At 44.8% G+C, this 24,376-nt stretch overlaps 1 protein-coding gene across 5 annotated transcripts in view; it reads right to left on the reverse strand.

Moving 5' to 3' along the window:
• CACNA1E (calcium voltage-gated channel subunit alpha1 E) overlaps nt 1–17,557 on the reverse strand; it is a 718,540-nt gene extending 700,983 nt beyond the window's left edge. For 3 of the 5 annotated variants that reach the window (XM_077276799.1, XM_077276796.1, XM_077276800.1), the window contains exon 1: nt 17,108–17,555. In XM_077276799.1, the coding sequence (XP_077132914.1) occupies nt 17,108–17,501 (394 nt within the window). In that variant the 5' untranslated portion in view covers nt 17,502–17,555. Of the gene's footprint in view, nt 1–17,107 lie in introns of all 5 variants that reach the window. The other 2 variants (XM_077276797.1, XM_077276802.1) reach the window with 2 other exon arrangements.
• Between the last annotated feature and the right edge of the window lie 6,819 nt (nt 17,558–24,376).

Below are 24,376 nucleotides of genomic sequence, written 5' to 3' on the forward strand. Positions count from 1 at the left end.
CCGGAATCCGGTCCACCAGGCTGCGCAAGTCCGGCCGGTCCAATGGCACCTCCAGAGTTCTCCTCACAGGTGGAAATCAGTGCCTTCCTTCTTAGCGCTATGTGTTGTAGTCCTTCCCTGCTGTGCTTACGGAAAGTACCCCACAACTGTTGTGTCTGTTTCTTAAGTTCCCTCACAACTCGATTAACTGATCTTCTGCTAATCTTCCGTCCCTTCCTGATGTTACAGTCAGAACGGCACCCGTTTGTCAGGTAGGCCTGGAGTTCTTCCGGGACCCTAGAGACGCCCCTCTCCCGCAATTGCCCCCCAAGACTTCATAGGTGATATGTGGTAGACAGCCCGCCTGAGACTGACTGTCCTGCCGCTGTTTGGAGTATGGCTTAAAGCTGTATATTATTCCACTCCCTCGGCGTTCCGGCCACCGGTAATGCGCCTCAGCAAGGTGCTGCCTCTTTCAACAAAACCCCTGCTGGTATTCTCCTTCTGCTTGATTTCGTTTCTCACTCAGCACAATCTATCTCGCTTCTAATCCTTTCTTAGGGCACCGCCGCTATTCTGAGCAGGCACGGTCCCGTTACGTTCTTTCAATGCCAAGCCTCTGCCAGGATCCCACCCCTGGCAGAGACCCTTCTGTCTCTTCCTCCACAACACCCTCTCTCACTAGGTGTTGCTTCGTTCGATCCAGTCAGCTTTTCCTACTAACTTCCTGCCTGACCCCCAGTTTACCCACTATGGTGGGGAGTGGCCTAATGAATAGCACCCTTAGCTCCCCCCGGAGGCCCAGCTGTGAAACATATTGGTGTCTGTGATACCTGATTGGAGGAACTCCTTCAGTGCCATCGAACGCACCATGGCTCCCCTTAGTGGCGGAGCCACAGTACTGCAACGACCAGGACTCTGGGGCGCTGCACTCCCCCCTGGTTAAACACAGTACTCCGGGACTGGGAAGAAAACAACAATACAGGTTAGCAAAAAGACATACAAATTTGTTGAGTGCAAAACAATAAGCATACTTGAACAGGCTTCCCTTTATGGGAGGTGAGGACACTTTTAACGTTACAGAACATAATCAAATATCATAGCAACAGGCTACAATTAACTCTCATTACCCAACCAGGTATTCTACTAAGTGCAAATGCTGGAACAATAAATTAACATTGCCTTTAAGAAACATACACTCTTAGTTTATCAAAGGCCTTCCTATAATCACATTACAGGGCAAGGTAACTTCACATTCTCCTACTTTGAACCTGCAGGACCGCCTGTCCCTATGGCACCAGACCTACTGCCTCTCCTTTCTTTTACAGGACCGCCCCGTTCAGCCAGGGCCTACTGCCTTTCTCTACTATACATAGTATAGACATAACATTCCTTTTAATTTGAGAGCATGGAGCCCACTCTGCTTGGCTCCTATAAGGACTCACTCACTAACCCCTACGGGTCTACTTTCTGTCCTTAGTAACGAACTAACTTTCTATGGGGACGCAGGGTTTACCTTCTATCCTCACCTTCGTTATTACTTCTTTACTTTCAGTTAAACGGAACTCTACATCTACCCCTACGGGCTTTCTGCGTCTTTCTCTTCAAAGAACATTATTTAGGTTTCACATTTTAAACAAATTAAACACACATAACTTTTCCATGAAAAACAGTTACATTTTCTTCAAAGCATTATCTCGACATTACTGTTCTAAAACAGTATCACTTTCAAGTTCAATTCTAACCTCCCCTTTAAGAGGAGATCAAGTCTTTCTGAGGTAGCTCTTCTTCTCAGCCTACCAGTCCATGCAAAGGCTCCGGAATGGTATCTTCGCAAAATGTCTTTAAACAAAACCAGTAGGAAGCACCTTTAAGAAGGTGCAAACTATTTACAAGAAAGTTCAAATCATGCACAGTCCATGATTTCGCAGTTTGTGAAACTTTGTGCAAAACTTCAAGAAAACAACAATAGTGACCCCGGGTCAACAAAGGGGTCACCTTTTTAAAGTTTACCCTGGACGGGTTTAGCAGCAACTTAAAGAACAAACAGTAACTATTTACATTTTCAGGTTTCCGAGGTTTACTCTTGCTCAGGTGGCTTGGGCTCCTGCCCCCCGGCCACTGTGGTGCCAGTGTCCGCGGTTCGAACGTGCAGATGAACTCGACTGGCCAACTCGGTGGCCGCTACCAGGCGCACTGTCGCGATGGTGACAAGGTCGGGTGCTCCTGGGACCAGGTCCGAGGTGGTAAGGGTCGCGGCTCCAAACATACACCGCCGAACATTCCGTGCATACCACCCGAGCGGGTTCTGGTGGCGGCTGTAGGTCACCTGATCCCCCTTTTGCAATGGTTCTCCACTTCGGCCACAGCAGGGAGCCCTCACGTTACAGTGCGCAACAAAAACGTCAGTATCCAATCCTGGCTCGTGTATGAGGCCCCACCCCCTTCTTGCATGGTAGGCCAACACAGTGCCCCGCCTTATCACATCTCTGTCATCCCATGCCGGAGGGGATTGTTGTATTTTCGATGGACCCATCGGCTCGGCCTCTTTCCGGCCTTTCCACTGTAGAATCAAGCACTGTCTATATTGTTCCCACGTAAGCACCGCAAGAGTGGACCCGTTCTCCTGGAAACCATCTGTCCCAACCCAGGGGCTGTCCCACCGAAGAACTACTCCATCTAGACTCACATCCACGGGCTCTCCCACTCTAGTCGACAGCGGTGGCACCATCCTCCCCAGGTCACCAGGGGATAACACCATTAACCCTGCCGAGAAGGGTCGACCTTTACTGAGATGGAGGTGGGTCGTGGAAGCGGACTCGGGAGGGGGAGCAGGGGCGTCTTCCGTACCTACGCCTGATGTGGTTCCACCGATGTCGATCCGGTCCGCCGACAAGAACGCTGGAGTCGGCTGCTGCTCGGACCGCGGCTCTTCCGATGCGGCCCCCGAACGCTGCTCCGCTCGCTGTGGTTCCTCCTCCCCGGACTCCAAGGTCAGGGTTGGTGGACTCAGCTCTGCTATCTGCTCCAGGAGTTTCAGGCCCTCCGGCTGCAGGGGACATAAGTCCGTCTCCGGTGAAGAGGGGCAAGCCGGAGTCGCATCTTCCTCGCTCAGGCACTTGCTGTTCATCATCGCTGCCTGATAGTCGGTGGCAGTGCATGCACCTGACTCCGCCATTTCTCCGAGGTCGGGCTTCTCCATCTCCTGCTTCCCGCCGTTGCAAATCAGGAGGTTGTCTTCTGCTTTGGGGCAGGTCATCTCCTTGCAGCCCGAAGCGCAGAGGGCGGTATCCATTTCTCGCGCCATTCTGGTAGTCTCCTCCCATAGCACGCCCTCCTTCTTCTCCAAAGTAGCAATGGCGGCGGCTTTTGGCGGGAACTTCTATTGGTCAGTGGTAGCACACAGTCTCTCAATAAAGCTACAGTTCATGCACAACAAATCACAGTCTCTAGGCACACATGACCTGATTCTTCAGGCTTAAGTAGATCCTGTTCGTGACGCCAAGTTGCGGAGCGCCCCCACACCGCCGCATGGCCGAGGGGTACCCGGAGCCGGGCCTCTGGGATCTCAGTCCTGGGGTTGTCACGGTGGCTAGACCCGGTCCGTGGCCCTGTCTGTCAGTGGGGGACGTCCGTTGTAAATAGGTGCTGTTAACGGTGGTGTAGCGGTGCAGTTGTGGGGTGCAGGTCGCGGTAAATAACGAGGACACCAGGTTGCAGTCTCTTTACCTCTTTACTGGAGATCTCTCGGTCCTCAGTCCGGAATCCGGTCCACCAGGCTGCGCAAGTCCGGCCGGTCCAATGGCACCTCCAGAGTTCTCCTCACAGGTGGAAATCAGTGCCTTCCTTCTTAGCGCTTTGTGTTGTAGTCCTTCCCTGCTGTGCTTACGGAAAGTACCCCACAACTGTTGTGTCTGTTTCTTAAGTTCCCTCACAACTCGATTAACTGATCTTCTGCTAATCTTCCGTCCCTTCCTGATGTTACAGTCAGAACGGCACCCGTTTGTCAGGTAGGCCTGGAGTTCTTCCGGGACCCTAGAGACGCCCCTCTCCCGCAATTGCCCCCCAAGACTTCATAGGTGATATGTGGTAGACAGCCCGCCTGAGACTGACTGTCCTGCCGCTGTTTGGAGTATGGCTTAAAGCTGTATATTATTCCACTCCCTCGGCGTTCCGGCCACCGGTAATGCGCCTCAGCAAGGTGCTGCCTCTTTCAACAAAACCCCTGCTGGTATTCTCCTTCTGCTTGATTTCGTTTCTCACTCAGCACAATCTATCTCGCTTCTAATCCTTTCTTAGGGCACCGCCGCTATTCTGAGCAGGCACGGTCCCGTTACGTTCTTTCAATGCCAAGCCTCTGCCAGGATCCCACCCCTGGCAGAGACCCTTCTGTCTCTTCCTCCACAACACCCTCTCTCACTAGGTGTTGCTTCGTTCGATCCAGTCAGCTTTTCCTACTAACTTCCTGCCTGACCCCCAGTTTACCCACTATGGTGGGGAGTGGCCTAATGAATAGCACCCTTAGCTCCCCCCCGGAGGCCCAGCTGTGAAACATATTGGTGTCTGTGATACCTGATTGGAGGAACTCCTTCAGTGCCATCGAACGCACCATGGCTCCCCTTAGTGGCGGAGCCACAGTACTGCAACGACCAGGACTCTGGGGCGCTGCACTAGTATATTGTATATGGTGATATAGTAATTTATAGTATAGAGGACAGTTTAACATTGAGTTGTGTGAGGAAAAACTAATGGACCTTGGATGCACTGTGGGACTGGGCTGGGAATCCCTGGGGCTGTCAGGATTAGTGAAAGTAGGGATAGTACAAGCAGAATGGAAGGAAAATCTTGAAGTGTACTACGCTGTAGAAACAAGAAAAGGAAAGTGTCGTGTCTGATGCTATATACAGTATATGTTGAAATATGCTGGAAATGGATTGCTGAGTAAACATGAATCGGATGTGGTTTTCCCCTGATTCATGTGCAGTGGCTCCTGAAACTGAAAACCTGGAGACAGCAGAGGGCTGCGGCCTACAAGTGAGTGTGACACACTCCCCACGCCATGGCACGTTTGATCTGGGACACAAATTTTCTGTAGAGTGCCAAGGCGACTTGAAGCAGCAGTGTGCCCATGAATACCACCCTCTGGTATCCTACATTGTCTGCCTTTATTAACATGTATGACGTGGTGAGGCACTCGTCTTCTCATGCGACGCCTCGGCATGCTATATAAAAGAATGGGTCCTGGCTGGGTGTGGATGTTGTGAGGGCCATGCGCCAGTGCAGGCTGCCTGTAGCCGATGGTGTTGGCTGGCCAGGACTATAGGTTTTAGAGTTCAATAAAGGAGACTTGCGTTCTAAAATGCAGTCTTAACTGAACAGTAACTTGGTAAAGGTTATGTACAAGGGGTAGTGGGTACAAAGTCTTATGGACGATTCCTTCCTAGTGTAAAGCATCTTCATACAAATTTCTCCCTTCCACTTTAGTCTACTCCAGGGCCGGTGAAGCACACTTTTTTGCCCTACTTCATTGCAGCCTATCTTGTCGCCACAGCAAGTGATCAGCAAGTCTATCTACCTCCGATTTCGTCCACTACTGGCTCCCTGAATCTACTACCTGGGGCCACCCACTATTCCCACAAACTCAGTCCTGTTTAAAGGGAACCTGTCACCCCCCCCCCCCCCTCCAGGCGTTTTTAACTAAAAGAGCCACCTTGTGCAGCAGTAATGCTGCATTCTGACAAGGTGGTTCTTTTAGTTTGTGGTGCAGTTATAGCCAAAATAAAGCGTTTTATAATTTCGCCAAAATACCTCTCTTTAGCCCTGGAGGCAGGTCTTAACCCCTCTGCTGCAGACGCCACACAGGCGTCACTCACATCTTCTTGGCGCCGGGCGCCGCCTTCTCCTCACCGCTGATTTGAAATATGCCGGCGCCTGCGCTCTTTTCTCCTGCCTTGAGCAGGCGCAGTGAGCGCTGCCCGTCCTCATATGCAGTCCAGCTGACTGCGTCTGTGCGGCCACCCTGCCTGTGAATCCCAGCCCCGCAGTGTCTTCTTATTTATTCATACTACGGGGCGGGGATTCCCAGGCAGGGTGGCCGCACAGACGCAGTCAGCTGGACTGCATATGAGGACGGGCAGCGCTCACTGCGCCTGCTCAAGGCAGGAGAAAAGAGCGCAGGTGCCGGCAGATTTCAAATCAGCGGTGAGGAGGCGGCGCCTGGCGCCAAGAAGATTTGAGTGACGGCTGTGTGGCGTCTGCAGCAGGGGGGAAAGGCCTGCCTCCAGGACTGAAGACCAGGTATTTAGGACAAATTATAAAACTGATTATTTCGGCAGTTACAGCACCCAGAACTAAAAGAGCCACCTTGTCAGAATGCAGCATTACTGCTGCACAAGGTGGCTCTTTTAGTTTGAAACGACTGGGGGGGGGGTGACAGGTTCCCTTTAAGCAGGGGCGGACCTACCGCCGGTTCAACCGGTGCAGCCGCACCGGGGCCCGGAGGTGGAGGGGGGCCCTTGCAGGCAGGGACATACAGGGGCCCGGCTTTGTGCTCCTGCAGTAGATCGGTGCACGGGTGCAGGCCCCGCACTGTATTAGCAGTGTACAAGTGCCAGCCGGCATCCTCCTATTGCAGACACAGCAGGAGCCTGTGTGTCTGCTGATCTGACGTCACCTGCGCGCCGGAGAGGAGAGATGAAGTTAGTAGAAAGCCATGGGGTCCCGGGCAGGAGGTATGTGACGGGCTTCATCTCACTCCTGCTTTCTTATCTGCTTTCTGTAGAGGATCTCTCTGTACTGTGAGATTTATTGCACCACCTTAAGTTTACATACAGATAAGGTCTCGGCTCCAGCGTCACCCGATCTGCATGTAAGCTGAAGCTGCAGCAATAAGTCACAGTGATCCTCACCCTGCACTGTGTGACCCTGAGCCCGGCTCCAGGACATCCCACATTATATATCAGATATATATTTGTACTATGTGCACATATCTAGTGTTATGTGCACTGAGCACTGACCAGGCTGCAGGAACTCACATTATAATATAGTATATTATAATGTGAGTTCCTGCAGCCTGGTCAGTGCTCAGTGTATATAACACTATATATGTGCACATAGTATATACAGTATGGAGCCTCATGTGCAGTCATTATACAGTATTGAGCATCATGTGCGGTCATTATACAGTATGGAGCATCATGTGCTGTCAATATACAGTATGGAGCATCATGTGCGGTCATTATACAGTATGGAGCATCATGTGCGGTCATTATACAGTATGGAGCATCATGTGCAGTCATTATACAGTATGGAGCATCATGTGCGGTCAATATACAGTATGGAGCATCATGTGCGGTCATTATACAGTATGGAGCATCATGTGCGGTCAATATACAATATGGAGCATCATGTGCGGCAATTATACAGTATGGAGCATCATGTGCGGTCATTATACAGTATGGAGCATCATGTGCTGTCAATATACAGTATGGAGCATCATGTGCGGTCATTATACAGTATGGAGCATCATGTGCGGTCATTATACAGTATGGAGCATCATGTGCGGTCATTATACAGTATGGAGCATCATGTGCGGTCATTATACAGTATGGAGCATCATGTGTGGCCATTATACAGTATGGAGCATCATGTGCGGTCATTATACAGTATGGAGCATTATCTGCGGTCATTATACAGTATTGACCATCATGTGTGGCCATTATACAGTATGGAGCACTGTGTGGCCATATTTTTTTATTTATAATTATTCTTTATGAAAGTGTGATCAGCAGTGCTAAATGGGTGTGGTTGGGACGTGGATATGGGTGTGACTAGTTATGAATGGGTGTGGCCAGAGGCATGGCCTAAAATTTGCGCGCCGCAAGCTTTGTCCCTCTTTCCCATCTTCAACAGTTGGGAGGTATGATGCTGGGCAGGGAGGGGGGCCCAGACACATTTCTTGCACAGGGGCCCAAAGCTGTCAGTGTCCGCCACTGCCTTTAAGCCTGTTACCTTCAGCATTTTGAAAGATCAGGGTTTATCGTAACACATCGTTCTACCAAGGAAACCATTAAGGTGGAGAGCCACTCTGTCTCTTCTTTGGTCAGTTCCAAGTCACACTACTCCCTTGTCCCTTAGTCTCCTTTGCTGTAATTCACCCACAACGGCAGCACTGCTCACAGACACTTCCTACTGATACTTAAACTTGTCCCTATCTGCCTAAGTAAAGGAAGTGGTCTCTCTCCCTAACGCTAAGCCCTTCCCACTGTGGGCTACTCCCAAACATTTACACTATCCTTGCACTAACGTCACTATCTAGCTGTAGTCACTATCTATGCTACCTATCTGATGTCCTAAGTCCTAAACGATGTCTTACCCTATGCTATCATACTTTATCACATCCTTCACATCATGTATTACAACAGAATTCAAATGAACCAATATATAGAAAGAGGCCAGACAAAATGCACATTACACGATTGATGTCTTCAGGGGTAGGAATGTGCCAGTCCAGTCCAAACCTTTTATAGCAGTCCTGTAATAGGAGCCACCAGTGTAATAAGTCCATTCAAGACATTTCGTCCTCCTAAATCTTCCCCCACCACCTGTGAGTGATATTATTGAGAAGTGGAAGGAACTGCAGCAACTTGGCCCCAAAGTGGAGACCACGTAAAGTTAGAGTGGGGTCATCGAGTGCTGAGGAGCAGAGGGCAAAAAAGTCACCAACGCTCTGCTGACTCCATAACTGCAGAGCCCAAACCTCCTTTGAGATTAAAGGGGTTGTCCAGTCTAAAATGAAAGTCCCTTTAAGAAAGCACATCCGCCAAATGCGCACTGGGCCGTCTGTGCTGTCGCGGACGGGCTGTTTACCACACTATGGGTAAGCTCTAACTTTTTAATTCTATCCATGTGGTCCGCTTAGACTGAGTTATCACTGTATGCACTGGCTTATTGACTTCTGGTCATACGGATTTATTTGCATTCTTTTGCATTTGCATTGCATCAATACCCGCAGCTGGATTTTGTTCTGCCTCACCATTTATTCTGACTTTATTACTACCTCTATTTTAATTGTGATTCATGTTTTTTTAACTTTTTATGTATAAATTGTCAATAAAATATTTATAAATTTTATCCATGTTTCTATTACCCTTCTTTTTTGAGTGGTGTTTTTTGGATACATGTTATCCATTCTTTGGTGCTATATGGTTATGAAGCTCCTATTTACTCTTTTGGATTACGATGGGGAATACTTACATTTAATATATGTTTTTGGATATTTTTCTAGCTAAAATGAACGTGTGCAGTTAGTTTGTATGACTGCGGACTTATGAATCCCCCAGCACAAGCACTGTACGCTGTGTGGATTTGCCAGGACTGGCAATGATGTATGCGTTATGCATACTCCCAGGCAGGGCGAGTGTGCGCAGCCTCGCTCCATACACTTGCAAAGCCTTAGAGTATGGTGACGCAACACTTTTTTTTTCAGGTGGTCCTGCTTTGGAACCTTCCTAAAAAAAGCGCTCAGAAAAGGCACAAAAGAAAGAACACATGCATTTCTATCTAAAAACATCTTGCCGTTCGAATATTCAAACTTTTCAGCTTCTTTTTAAAGTTTCTTTTCAAGTTTCCAAAAACACTAAGCAATAAAAAAAATGGCCTGTACATTCTTCAGGCATGTTTCTTTTGAAAACACCCAATATTTTCCCATAGAAGTGAATGGGAGGGGGAAAAAAGACACTGGGAATATGGCTGGGCATTTCTTGAACTGGTTTCCCCCCTTTTAAACCTCGTCGTGTGAACATGCCCTTAGGAACTCCTTTTTCAGAAAAGTTTGTATGCACAAAATAACCGTATAAACCAAGCCTAGGCACTTGATGCACTTTCTGCGAAGGAGCACTTCTAGATGACTGGTCATGGCTAATCTGGATAGTAGCCTGCAGGTCCAGGTTACCATCCTTGAGCCGCCTTTTCTGTTCCCAAGCAAAGTTGGATCGCCCCCATGGGGCCGTGAGGTACTCGGTACCGGGTCCTGCGGTTCAAAGGGGGATGTCACGGTGGCTGACCCGGCCCAGGGCCTTGGGACATCCGTGTAAAAGGGAAAGGTCTTTAAAGGGATAGAGTTTATGTTCGTGACGCCACCTGTGGTATTCGGTCAGGGTGACCGACGCTGCTTTAAGGGGTCCGCTGGGGTGATGTTATGGCAGCTAGAAGGTGTACCTTCCCACAGGTGAAGTGTCAGGGACCAACTAACTGAGCTGAGCTCAGCCAGCAACTGACTAACTTTCCCTACAGGCAACCAGTTTTACCTATGTGGGGAGTGACCAAATAAATAGGAGCAGAAGCTCCCCCTGGTGGCCTGGAGTTTGTAGTGTGTTGCATGTTTGTGATACCTGGATGCAGTTACCCTTCTTTGCCTCCAAACGTAGCATCACTCTCCCCGAGAGGAAAGCAATAACACTGCGACGACCAGGATGGGGTGCCGCAGAGTCATAGACCAATTTGGGCTTCTCTTAAGCAAAAAACAAAGCTCTTTAATTAATCATTAGGAAATTGGAAATTAATAGCAATGGGCTAATTACTGGAGTTTCCCTTTAAGTCGACAATACAGACTGATAAACCCCGGCAGGAGGGATACAGATAGCACACACATCATCTATTCTGCTCCAGCTTGTTATCAATCCTGTCTGTCGGCTACAGGATGCATTGTGCTAATATCAATAAGTAATTAGTCATCCCTAGTCCTGAGAATATCTTTTCAATAGCTTCTGTGAATGCCAAATCTGTCAGTTATACAATTAATTTGGTATAATTAACAGAAAACTGTAGGTAAGTAGAATGTGATTGCACATCGAGAAGCTGCATTATGCATCCATAACAAAAAAAATGAGTGGGTGAGCCATTTGTCATTAAATAAGAGTGGGAGATATATTCTATGTGATTCGGGAGGGTGTTCTCCACCGGACACAAAGTCGTCCATTTATAAAAAGCACAAGGCATTCACTACTAATGGATAACTAGAAGTGCTGACTACTTCACGCCCTGGGCCTGCTCTCAGGTGTCAGATCTACGGTTCTTCTTTTTCCGATCTCAGCTATTCCAAAACCTTATTCATTATAAATCCTACATGTCATTACTAATTGTGCCTATTTTTTATACATTTACCAATGTATTACTATACACCCCTAAATGGAATCTGTCACCAGGTTTTTGCTAGCTCATCTGAGCGCAGCATGATATAAGGAAAGAGAACCTGATTCCAACGATGTGTCACTTAGTTTACTGGGTGCAACAGTTGTGATACAATCAGAGTTTTTAGATTTAGCAATGAAGCAGAGCTCAGAAAGCTAGCCCCACCCACAGCACAGCTTTCTTTCTATAATGTATATTATAATAATGTATATTATAATAATGTATATTGCTGGAGGCGGGGTTGGACCAGGATGCACAGGAGATGTAGTGCAACAGTGATAATCTCCTACTAATAAAACACTCATTGTGTTGAAACAGTACACACCCTAGTAAGTGACATATCACTGAAATCAGTATCTCAGCCCCTTCCTCATTCTGCCCTCAGATTAAATAGCAAAAACCTGCTGACAGATTCCCTATAATAAAATGGGATATTAAAGGGGTTGTCCCATACCTAAAACTTACTAATGATTACATTTGAATAATATAATACTGTTTTTAATTTACTTTACTTGAAAATTCCCTACAGTTCCCCCATACAATACATCCCTCTCTGCTTCCTGTTTGAGTCTCCCAGCATGCAGTGAGTTCCCATATGGAACGTCATTAAAGGGACGGTGCCGGGGGTAACTTCTCACAATTTCTTTCCCCCTGATGATGTCCCATTTCTGGGTGGTGAAAGAAGCCGGTGGGAGGTGGGGAGTGACCGCTGCACCCATCCCGTGATGATGTTCCGTGTGGGAATCCCAGTGCATGCTGGGATATTCTAACAGACTGTTACTAGTTGTAAAATAAAGAAACAGACGAGGAGTTTGCTGTAAAGTTAATTACAAAAGTGATTGTTTTATAAATAGATATAGACTATAAGTTTTAGGACCCCTTTAAATAGATCTCCTAAACCTGGACCTTATAAAGAATGACCCAATTCCTAATCCTAGCATAATAATTTTAGGAAATGACTATGGTAGGAATACATTTCTCATATCATTATCAGTTTTATATTATCACATGACTGCATATGTATTTAGCCAAGGACTTAAAGAGAACTTTTCAGCACAGTTTTCCACGTTCAAGTAAAGGCATTGCCATAATGGCTCTGTTATACATATTAAATACCTTTTTGTGAAGAAATCCACATGGTGGTTGTTCTTTAATTAGCATTTTGTTGTTTGGGTGTAATAATAAGCTCCTGGCGGTCTTCAGTAGATGGCGTCAGTGGTGGCGCATGCACAGCTAGAGCCGAGATCTCAACCTGCGCATGCACCGCGTTCCATTTTACTGTGGACAGCCTGGACGTCAACCTGCACATGCACAGTCACCAGTGTCGTTCCGTTGTAGTTGTAGACTACCAGGAGCTCAATCTGGGCAAGTGTTGCCTATGACGAGGAAACGCGCCGGCCAGGGATAGACTGGGAGTGACAATCAGCCCTGGCATTTGAAAGATCATAGGCCCATGTTGTTCCTCTCCCCGACGCTCCGTCTCATCTGCACTCTGAGGACGCTGATACTGTTAACACCATAGCAGACAGTGCAGCCCCCCGACTGGACCGGCCCATCTGGCATTTGCCAGAATTGCCAGATGGCCAGTCCGGCCCTGGCGCCGGCACAGATTGTCATAAAAGAGGCAGATACAGACACCAGATGCAAGCGGAGAGGAAAGGGCAGGAGCCAAAGACCCTTCCCACAGTCCCGCCCCTGTGCACCGAAAGCTTGTTACACCAAAACTTCCAATGCTGGTTAAAGAACAACCACCATGCGGATTTCTTCATTAAAGGTATCTTTTTAATCTGTATAACCGCACCATTGTAGTTATGCCTTTACTTTAACATGAAAAATCGTGTTGGCAGGTTTTCTTTAAATAAATGCATCGAGGCAGAGCAGTAATGAAACGGTTAAAGGTAAGTCTGTGTGTCACAGGAAGTCATCCTCCAGATTCTGCTTGAATACAAACTATTGATTGTGTGTTACGTGTCTACGGTAATTCACAGTTGCCAAGTGCACTTCTTAAGAGCACGGCCGAGCAGTAATTATTTCCTTTCAATATTTCCTACAATACCGAGCAATGAGTTGCTTTCCTCACCACATAAAAGTAAGTGTGATACCCATGGTAAGTGCTGCCCACTGTCTGAGGACTCAATATCCTAATTTCAGGATGTTTCTCTTATGATGATAATCAAAAAAGACTGAAAAAATAAGAACTATTTATTTTATCATTAATATTTTCTTTTTCCTTCCACAATTGTAAACTATACTTCTTCCATTTAATCACTGAATTCAAGTTATGTAATCCGTACTATTACTATCTAGGAGAAAAAGACTTTAATGATATAATCCAGAATAATAACGTTTCGGTCTACTTTAGACCTTCATCAGACTAAAAAACCACAGCTGTAAATATAAGTCAGTGGATACAAGTGTTTATGGCTCCTCTTAAGAATAGATCAATGTAAAATACAAACAACAACAAACCAAAAATGAAAGAATAAAGAGACATCAAAGATAATAGAAAGCAATTGACTACGTATGCCTAATAGTACAGATAGTGATTATGCCTAAGACAAGGTATAATCCAGTGCACAAAGTCCTTAGGGACATGGTTGGGGGAATTTGGTGTGGAAGAACATGACCGGCCGCACAAAGCCACCACCTCAACCAAACCCAACACTTTTGGGATGAAGTAGAACACAGATTGTGACCCTGGCGGTCTCCTCCAACATCAGGGTCTGACCCCACAAATGTACTCCTGGATAAAGCGGCAAAGATTCCCACAGACATCCCCAAAATCTGTGTAAGTGTCAGAATAAATTTTTTAGCAATAAATAAGAGCCACTAAGCTCGAAACGCGTCGGCTTGCGGATGCCTGGGGAAGCTGGTGACACTTATGCTGTATGATACGATGCTGGATTTTAAAGTATTGTTTCAATAAATTCTGGATTTTAAAAGGAACAAAGATCTGGATTACCTCCTTTTTGGATCAGAATACTTTTGTCCAGGAGCGGACAGAGCCAGTAGCAGGCCCCTGTCCAAGAACAACATATGGGCCCTTTTCTGTACAATAGCTCCTCATCATGCCCAATCCTACCTGTCATACGCCATATTTACTGGCATCATCACTGGGATGAGTGACGGACTACAGAGCACAAGTGCCGATAAGGCAAATGGCCACTCCTGGAAAGTTCATGGAGGTGGGCTTTGCGACCACCATTGTATCGGTGCCGGAGTCATGGTGGGAATCTTACAGGTAATAAAAGGTGAATAACGGCCTCTTTGGGCTCTTCAATAGCAATTTTTGCACATTCAGCACCTGTAGAGAAAAATGAATCAAAAATCATCCCCCCACAAAAAAAAAAATCACCCTAGGGACCTTTCCATGTACGTTGGGAGCAATGCACAGCGATAATTGGTGTAAACACTTTTCTGAGCTTCCTTAGAATTGGAGTTGGACGCCAGATCTAGATTTCCTGCAGTTCTACAGAACCAGATCAGATTCCCATTATTATAATCTAGGTTCTGTTCTGTAGGGGATGGTCCAGGTTCCGCACCTATAAGGCTGGTGCTACACGGTGACATGTTGCTCAGACTAAAATAATTGTACATCGCAACGTAATGCAAGTGAATGGGGTCGCATTGTCACGTTCGCAGTACCTTGCTGGTGGAAAAGTCATAATTAGTTTACCTTGCTTAACATGGAATGTGATACTTTGCAGGTTGAAATGCGACCCCATTCGCTTGTACTGCGCCGTGGCCAAAATAGCCACATAGTCCCAACTCTGTGAATGCAAACCTCATCCAACACATGGGAAATACAGTCATCCCTCTTCTAATTGGCTGATAACAGAGAACAATACTTTATCGTCAACGGCAAAGTAAAAAGAGGAACAAATATTTTAGGATTATTGTCTATTCAAAATGTGTCAACATTAAATATTCTATAAAGAAACGTAAGGATAAATAATGTAATTCATCAAATGTTAACGCTCCCCCCGTCTCTCCCCAATGTTCCATACAGTATATCCCATGCAGTCTTCTGGCAGGTGTCAGTACATGTAGGGGGTCATTTTAATTGTTCGTGTCTCTTCTACTGCTCCTTACCTACCACAGAGGCTGCGCTGTAAAAGATAAAATCCCAAGGGAAGCCGAGCTGTCAATCACTGCCCTATAAAGTCACACCCCACTAAACTGGTACCTGTTCCAATGGCAGAACTGAGATGATTAGATAGCTCTGCTACCCCAGAGGCTCTGACAGCTGCGCTTTATATGTCTCCTCTCGAGTAAAAGGCTTGATGACAAAATTGTCCAGAGGGCGCAGTTCTTAGATTCAGGGTCAGGTCTCTCTCAAAAGAAGTGTCAACTATTAGTACATGAGCGTTTATTAACAAATTAGTATGCAAATCCAGTCCTGGTGAATTACAACAATGACTGCTTTCCTAATTAATTTGCAGACGTCTTCTTTTTTTTTCTTCAAGATCGGTGATACCTTAACTCTCTTCTTGCCAAAACTGTAGTTCACTCAATTTCACCTGTTGCCGGACCCTCACTTTCTACTACTCTTCCCAGCTTTACCTAGTGACTATTAGTAACCTTTCAAAAAAGGGGGCTCAACAAGGTGTGGTGCTAATGCAGCCAAAGAACTACAAGTACCTACATATTCTATACTTGTATTGGATCGAGTCTAAAAAGCAAAAAGTATACCAGCTTCACTAGGTGTAGAAAGGCTTAATCCATCCAAGGCACGGACCAACGAGAATCCCAAAATGCTGGACCTAGTGGTTCAATGGCAGCGTTAAAGCCTGTTTGCCTTTTTGATCTACTTTCGAGAAGTGTCTGCTTATATAATTCCATTTTGGAACAATTTTGGATACAATTTTGGAAAAAAAAAAACTTGCCGTACATGTGATGGTTAATGCACAAAACCAAGCTGCACAAAAATCTCACATCCACGCTTTAATTAACTGCAGATTTGTAAAGCCGTTGCTTATTTGCTGCTTTTTTTTTTTTCCCCGTATGAACCCCTAAAATTCAGTTGTCATAGCAATGATTTCTACAAACCAGAAAATCCGAATGCAACGCGCTCAGGACTAGTAAACAGTCGATAAAGGTCATGAACATTCATGTATCCAGAAAATACAAGAAGGAACATCATCAGATATCTACAAAAGCCAATGCCGCACCGAAGTTACAGAGTCGTCTCGTCGACTCGGAAAACGAATGCAAATCACTTTGCTCAATTATAAATAGCAAATAACAGCTCTTCCAAGTCTGCAAAGTTGCAAAAAAAAAGAATCTGCATTGTTTTAATTAGTGGCGCTAACTATGACAAAGCAAAAGAGGGTGAACGGTAAGGTCTGATCGTAAGCGATTAACGAGCATAACGGTAAACTTTAAAAGATCCAACGCTTTTTTTATGGGACTCCAGATCAGTCATACTCTTTTTACAGAAGAGCACTCGCCTTATGAGGTTAATAAAATCTACACAATGTCTTCTAAATGGGTAACATCAACCTACCCCCTTGTACACTGACACATTACCAAGTCATTGTATCAAGCCCTCTCTAAGTGTAAATATTTACAAATGCAAAGACAAATATTTTATACCTATATAAGAAAACAAAAGAAATCCGACAGCAAATTGTTAATTACGAGATGCTATTGATTTGTCATTTTCAGCTCAAGAAACCACAATTATTATTTCTTTTTGCAGCCGAGATGGGTTTTGTCAGCAAGATTTGTTAAGAGAGCAATTTCCTGAAGCTGTCATCACAACAGGTTGTATTAGCAGCTCCAGCCAAAGGGATCCCTTCTAGATTCAATAGCCTAGTGGAAAAGCAGTGCTGAAATAATAACGATAATCGTAACCATCGCTATCTCTTATTGTGGAGCAAATTAAAGAGAAGACGCTACCAGCTTGACATAGAATAAAAGAGACATCGCAGCTTACCTGGATTTAATTCATGGTTTCTCCGGTTAGCTTGGCGAGAGTGTGGGTTATGCCAAAGGAAATAAATTCTAACATAAAAAGGATTTAAAAAAAAAAAAAGCCAGGAGAAGAGAAGGGAGGAGGAGAAAAAAAAAGAATGAGAAAGAAAAGAGAGAAAAGACAGTTTCTCCTGCCCACACTGAAATAGGAAATCTCTGACAATCAGCAAACGGGGAAGCAGTACACATGAACATACCAGAGGGGGCAGACAGGGTATGAACACAGAGCGGAGCACTAAAGCTAAATAAAAGCACAAATCAAAAAAAAAAAATCTCCGACACATGTGAGGTTGGAGCAGTTGGGGGTGAGACGAGGGTCTCTGCATCTTTATAATGAGTGTATTAAACAGTTGCATGCCTGCTCATGTGAGTCAGACAGGGCTTATACTCAATACTGACCTATATGAATCACTCCGGCGTGATCCTACATTGTTACATCAGATGCTTCTTTCTAATAACACTACATACAGCTCTGGCAAAAAATGAAGAGACCACTGCAAAATGTTCAGTTTGTCTGATGTTTCTCTTTAGAGGTATTTTTTTGAGTAAAATGTAAATTGTTCTTTTATTCAATAAACTACTGACAACATGTCTCCGAATTTCCAAGCAATACATTTTGTATTTTTTTTTCTGACAAAGAAAAATGGTCAAAATTAAAAAAAAAGACCCAGTGCTTTCAGAAATCAAATAATGCATAGAAAGCAAGTTCATGATCGTTTAGAAACAACAATACTAATGTTTTAACTCAGGAAGAGTTCAGAAATCAATATTTTGTGGAATAACCATGATTTTTAATCATGCGTCTTGGCATGCTTTCCACCAGTCTTTCACACTGCTTCTGGCGCAAAAATGTAAGCAGTTCTTCTTTGTTTGATGACTTGTGACTATCCATCATCCTCTTGATTATATTCCAGAGGTTTTTCGATGGAATTCAGGTCTGGAGATTGGGCTGCCCATGACAGGGTTTTGATGTGGTGGTCTCTTAATTTTTGCCAGAGCTGTAGATGTGGCAATAATTATCAGATAAAATGCTGTCTTTAGCCTGTTTCATGCACCCATAATACATCCACACTTCCAGAGACTGTATAATGGCTGCAACACCCAGAACAGCCTCCCCCGAGATACTCAACTGACCTTAACATCGAGCTCTATAGTGATCCAAGTTTGGTTCAATAGAACTAAAGGCTCAAAAACTGTGCATAAAGGGGTAATCCCAGAATCCAAAATTATCCAATTTCCATGAAGGACATGAGGTGTTCCGTGTGTAACACCTTGGGCAACAAGTGGAGGAGAGATGGAGGATTGCTCGCTCGCCCTGAGAGGTTGGTCACAGCACAACTCCATAAAGGAGTGATTTATGATCCAAATGTGGCCGCTTCTATAGCTGCTGTACTCACACTGAATGGATAGAGGACATGGAGCATGAAGGAGAGAGGAGTGCGGTGGATTCCGGTGGCTGCCGCCAACAAAGCCAACTCCAGGTGGTGAGTGTAAGAAAAAAAACTTCCCATTTATTGCAACACATTTTGGAGTATATTCTACTCCTTCCTCAGGCATCCTCCTCTCCGAAATGTGTTGCAATGAATTGGAATTTTTTTACACTCAACGCCTGGAATTGCCTTTTGTTTTCGAAGTCCTTCCTCCTTCATTTTTATATAGCATAATTAATGGGTGGGATTCCAACAGCTTGGACCCCCAGTGATCCCGAGACTTGAGCTCTGCAGAAAATCTTGTGCCATTTACATGATCACAGTCACTGATCACAGGGATTGGTGTTGTGCACTGTAGTTGTGAGTGACGTTACCATTGCAGCCAGTTAAAGTCCAGACCAGCGGTGGAGAGCTGGTGTTTGTCCGATTTTAACCCAGCACACGCCAGAAGTCTATCATCGGAAAACCTATTAAAGATTATATTCTTTTTTTTAACGGGAATCTTTAAATCAACCCTCCTTAGCCGTCTATATGGGTATGTATGTCATAAAAATTTAACTAAAACAATACCTTGCTATCTGTGATGTGATGTCTTATTCCAGAGAAATCCACTTTTTTTCAATATGTAATTGAATTGTTAATATCTATGGGCGGTACATAGATCTCCCTGAGAATCCGCCTCCAAGGCTTATTTTAAATGTATGGAAGAGTTACCATATAGATCAGGAGAGCAGACTGTCAGTCATTACTTGTCTCACACTGGTAATGCCTCCTTTCATGTAAAATAAGCTCTGGAGGCAGATTCTCAGGGAGTTCTATGACCGGCCCATAGATCTTAACAGCTCATTTACATATTAAGGAAAACATGTATTTCTCTTGGATAAGACATCAATTCACAGATATCTAGATATCATTCTATTCAGCTTCCTATGACCTACAGGCCCATATAGATGCCTTAGGAGGGTTGATCCTACAGACAGATTCCCTTTTAAATTCTATATTAGATGCAGCCTTTTCATCGTATAACAAAATATTCTGCCACTTCATGATATATTATACGTTGTTTTTCAATTCCTCATTATTTCAATCTTTTTTTTTTTGCTGTCACTGCATAGAAAAATACACTGTTGACATCAATCGCCTGGATGCTTGTCCTGACCATGTGCTACATACATAACTGAGCGTCTGATTACACAAGAGAGTTGTTGACACCGTAGGGAGAAATTCAACACAAAAAAATCCACCACAAAAAGTACAATGACTTTTAAGACATGCTGTGAATTTTTAAAGTCGCAGCAAACCTATATACATATTGCCACTAAGTAAAAAGGCTTGTTTCAAAATAAAATAAGTGATATTAGAACCAGGTTAGTCCATTCACACTGATGGTATTTATATGTAAGCTGTGTGTGTAGGATCTCTAATGTATCTTATGAGGTGCAGTTTCACACTGCTCATCTGCCTCTTCCTTAACAAACTGTTAGAAACCTATCACAAGCAGGAGGCAGAGGACAGGATGAAACTGCATCACATTGATCTGCAGTCTGAGTGTGTCCTAATGTCAGCAGTTATGAGTCGCTGATCTATCACTACTGCCCATAGACCATACCCTTCTGCAAAGCTAAAGACATCATGGGAAATATAGTAAACATTGAGACCCATAACAGAGTAGAAGGAGGAACCAAGATATCTGACAACCCTGAAATGGCACCTAAACTAAAATGAATATAAACAAGGCATAAAGAAAATCTTTCTTTTTCATTAAAAACTTTACATGTTTTATAAAAACACCGACAATTTAATTTGTAATAATAAACTATGCTGCATTTTTTGTTTAAAAAAATGTTGGAGATCTGTTTCAACTTAACTTTTTTATAAAGGCTGAAAAATAGAAAATAAAAACTTTTCAGACAATTTGGCTGAAGACAAACCTGAACAATTAGAAATTTGAAATACCGGTTGCAGTTATTGAAAAAATTATCATAATAAATATTTTTGTAAAGATATATATGTGTTTTCCATGGGATGGAGATGAAAAGAACAAGAGTTTCCGAGCATAAATCAGATTCAGATTAGCACATGCACCTGTCCTTGATGTTATCAGTCATTCATTCATGCACAGTGTCTGATACACATTTAGTTTTGGGAGACACCTTCAGAATCTACTCTGTGTTTTTCATTCATTTACCATCATAACATGAGTGAACTATGCCCGACTCAAACTAGGCAAAGTAGGTCGTAAAAGAAGGACGCACAGAAATGAATAATGGAAGTGATCTGAAGATTGTTTGAGACTCTAAAACCCCAAGTTAATATGATCAAGCTCAAGGACCAAAGGAAGCAGAAAGTCCTTGATGAACACACAGAATGCATAAAGTGGACACGGCAAGATCTCACAATAGAAGCTGCACATGATGTCTATTGTAAAAATACATGCCCGATTGGTTGTGATACTTTTTGAAAGTTTAAACACAATCTTCATCCATCTATTCTTACAGCTTTTCAGTGCACCTCCTCCCTGCTGCTTCTGAATCACCAACCACTGGTTTTGATTGACAGCTCCTCAGTGACAATGCTGAGATCTCACGCTCAGTACAATCTGCAGCCATCAGTCAGGCTGGGTGGGTAGGAAATAAATAGCTGTCAAGCTGTATTACACCAGTTTTCTGGAATAAACTGAATCGCCTGTGTCCCTGAATGCTTCCTCACTCCCCTGGCTCACTCTCCCTGTAGCACACACTGTCAGAAAGTGTCCCCAGCCAATGGCTGGGAGACACTTATTATTTAAGGCACCTCCACCTGTTGGGAGATGCCGGAGCAATGTGTATACTCTGCTTGTTACATGCTTGCTAGTTCTCAGGTCCCCTGTCATGTTTGTCTTCCAGTACCTACCCGTACCTGCCTGTGCTCACCTGTATACCAGCTGTACCAGTCTGCACCTGCTGTGCTCACCTGTATACCAGCTGTACCAGCCTGCACATACCTGTGCTCACCTGTATACCAGCTGTACCAGCCTGCATCTGCCAATGCCTGCCGGTTTACCAGCCGTTCTTGCCAGCCAGCACCTGCAGTTCTTGTGTTTCCGGCGTGCCTGCCTGTACCAGCTGAGCTCTCCTTCTGGGCCGTTTCAGCTTTCTGCCCCTTGGGGGCCAGCTGCAGTGCATCCATAGTCTGTTCTGGTCTAGCTCCTGGTGTCCATCTGGAGCCAAGTCTAACCCCACCATCAGGGGCTCTAGTGAAGAATCAGAGGTTCACCTAGTGATGGACCTTCAAGCTCTCCTTGGACCACGGCATCGTGGTTCCACCACTTCCCTTACATAAACACTTTGATGAATTGGAGCCTTGGACTCATGAGCCCTCTCTCTTTAGCTGGAGTCATAAGATACTCATTTTGTCAGCATTATGCACATGATTTGGCAGTAAGTGCACTTTAACTTTAACTCTCATCTGCAGTCATGAAACAATTGACAGGTCTCAGTCATCCATCATGAAAAATCAGTTACAATTAATTACTGCATTTGTCATTTACAATTCTTTACTATAAGATATATTTGTTAAGTCTTAAACTTTTGGGCTCTGTGGCTACCAAGCTGAATTTGCTTAAAGGGGTTGTCCGGGACTTTAACACTGATGGCCTATCCCTGGGGTAGGTCATCAATATTTGATAAGTGGGGTTGCGACACCCATCATTTCCACCGATCAGTTATTCTAATGGCATTGGTGGCCGGAGCTGCACCGCTCCATCTATGGAATAGTAGCTATGGCCAGTTACTGCAAATCTGCTTCCTATTGATTTGAATAGAGGTGGATGTGCAGTACTCGGCCATGGCCACTACACAGTCGACAAAGCAGTGTGCTGTGCATTTCCGCAACCTGACAGTTCCATCCACCATTGACACCGGGAGCAGCTGATCTGTGGAACTGACGGGTGTCGCACCCCCATCAATCAGACATTGATAGCATATTCTAAGGGTAGGTCATTAATGTTAGTCTCAGACAACCACTTTAATTCATTCTATAAGAAAGTCACACAATATAAAAGCTTTAAATACTATTAACCCTTTATCCCATATGACGTGCTATCCCGTCGAGGTGACCTGGGACTTAATTCCCAGTGACGGGATAGTACGTCATATGCGATTGGCCGCGCTCACGGGGGGAGTGCGGCCGATCGCGGCCGGGTGTCAGCTGACTATAGCAGCAGACATCCGGCACTATGTGCCAGGGGCGGTCATGGACCGCCCCTGGCACATTAACCCCCGGCACACTGTGATCAAACATGACCGCAGTGTTCCGGCGGCATAGGGAAAGATCGCGCAGGGAGGGGGCTCTCTGCATGCTTCCCTGAGACCCTCGGAGCAACGCGATGTGATCGTGTTGCTCCGAGGGTCTCCTACCTTCTTCTCCCTGCAGGCCTCGGATCCAAAATAGCCGCGGGGCTGCATCTGGGTCCTCCAGGGAGGTGGTTTACCAGCACCTGCTCAGAGCAAGCGCTGGTAAGCCTGCAGCCCTGCATGTCAGATCGCTGATCTGACACAGTGCTGTGCAAAGTGTCAGATCAGCGATCTGACACCATAGCATGATGCCCCCCCCCCCCCCCGGGACAATGTTGTAAAGTAAAAAAAAAATATTCACATGCGTAAAAAAAAATAATTCCTAAATAAAGAAAAAAATATATATATATTGTTCCCATAAATACATTTCTTTATCTAAATAATAAAAAAAATAAAAGTACACATATTTAGTATTGCCGCGTCCGTAACGACCCCACCTATAAAACTGTCCCGCTAGTTAACCCCTTCAGTGAACGCGCTAAAAAAAACCGAGGCAAAAAACAACGCTTTATTATCATACCGCCGAACAAAAAGTGGAATAACATGCAATCAAAAAGACGGATATAAATAACCATGGTACCGCTAAAAATGTCATCTTGTTCCGCAAAAATGAGCCGCGATACAGCTTCATCAGCAAAAAAATAAAAAAGTTATAGTCCTCAGAGTAAAGCGATGCAAAAATAATTATTTTTTCTATAAAATAGTTTTTATCGTATGAAAGCGCCAAAACATAAAAAAAGATATAAATGAGGTATCGCTGTAATCGTACTGACCCGAACAATAAGACTGCTTTATCAATTTTACCAAACGTGGAATGGTATAAACACCCCCCCCGAAAAAGAAATTCATGAATAGCTGGTTTTTGGTCATTCTGCCTCACAAAAATCGGAATAAAAAGCGATCAAAAAATGTCACGTGCCCGAAAATGTTACCAATAAAAACGTCAACTCGTCCCGCAAAAAACAAGACCTCACATGACTCTGTGGAACAAAATATGGAAAAATTATAGCTCTCAAAATGAGGAGACGCAAAAACTATTTTTTGCAATAAGAAGCGTCTTTTAGTCTGTGACGGCTGTCAATTATAAAAATCCGCTAAAAATACGCTATAAAAGTAAATCAAACCCCCCCTTCATCACCCCCTTAGTTAGGGAAAAATAATAAAATTTAAAAAATGTATTTATTTCCATTTTCCCATTAGGGTTAGGGCTAGGTTTAGGATTAGGGCTAGGGTTAAGGCTAGGGTTAGGGCTAGGGTTAAGGGAAGGGTTAGTGGTAGGGTTAAGGCTAGGGTTAGGGTTAAGGCTAGGGTTAGGGTAAGGGCTAGGATTAGGGCTAGGGTTAGGGCTAGGGTTAGGGCTAGTGTTAGGGTTAGGGCTAGGGTTGGGGCTAGGGTTAGGGTTGGGGCTAGGGTTAGGGTTGGGGTTAGGGTTAGGGTTTCAGTTAGAATTGGGGGTTTCCACTGTTT

Source organism: Ranitomeya variabilis, chromosome 8 (genome assembly GCF_051348905.1).
Source record: "Ranitomeya variabilis isolate aRanVar5 chromosome 8, aRanVar5.hap1, whole genome shotgun sequence".
NCBI lineage: Eukaryota > Metazoa > Chordata > Amphibia > Anura > Dendrobatidae > Ranitomeya > Ranitomeya variabilis.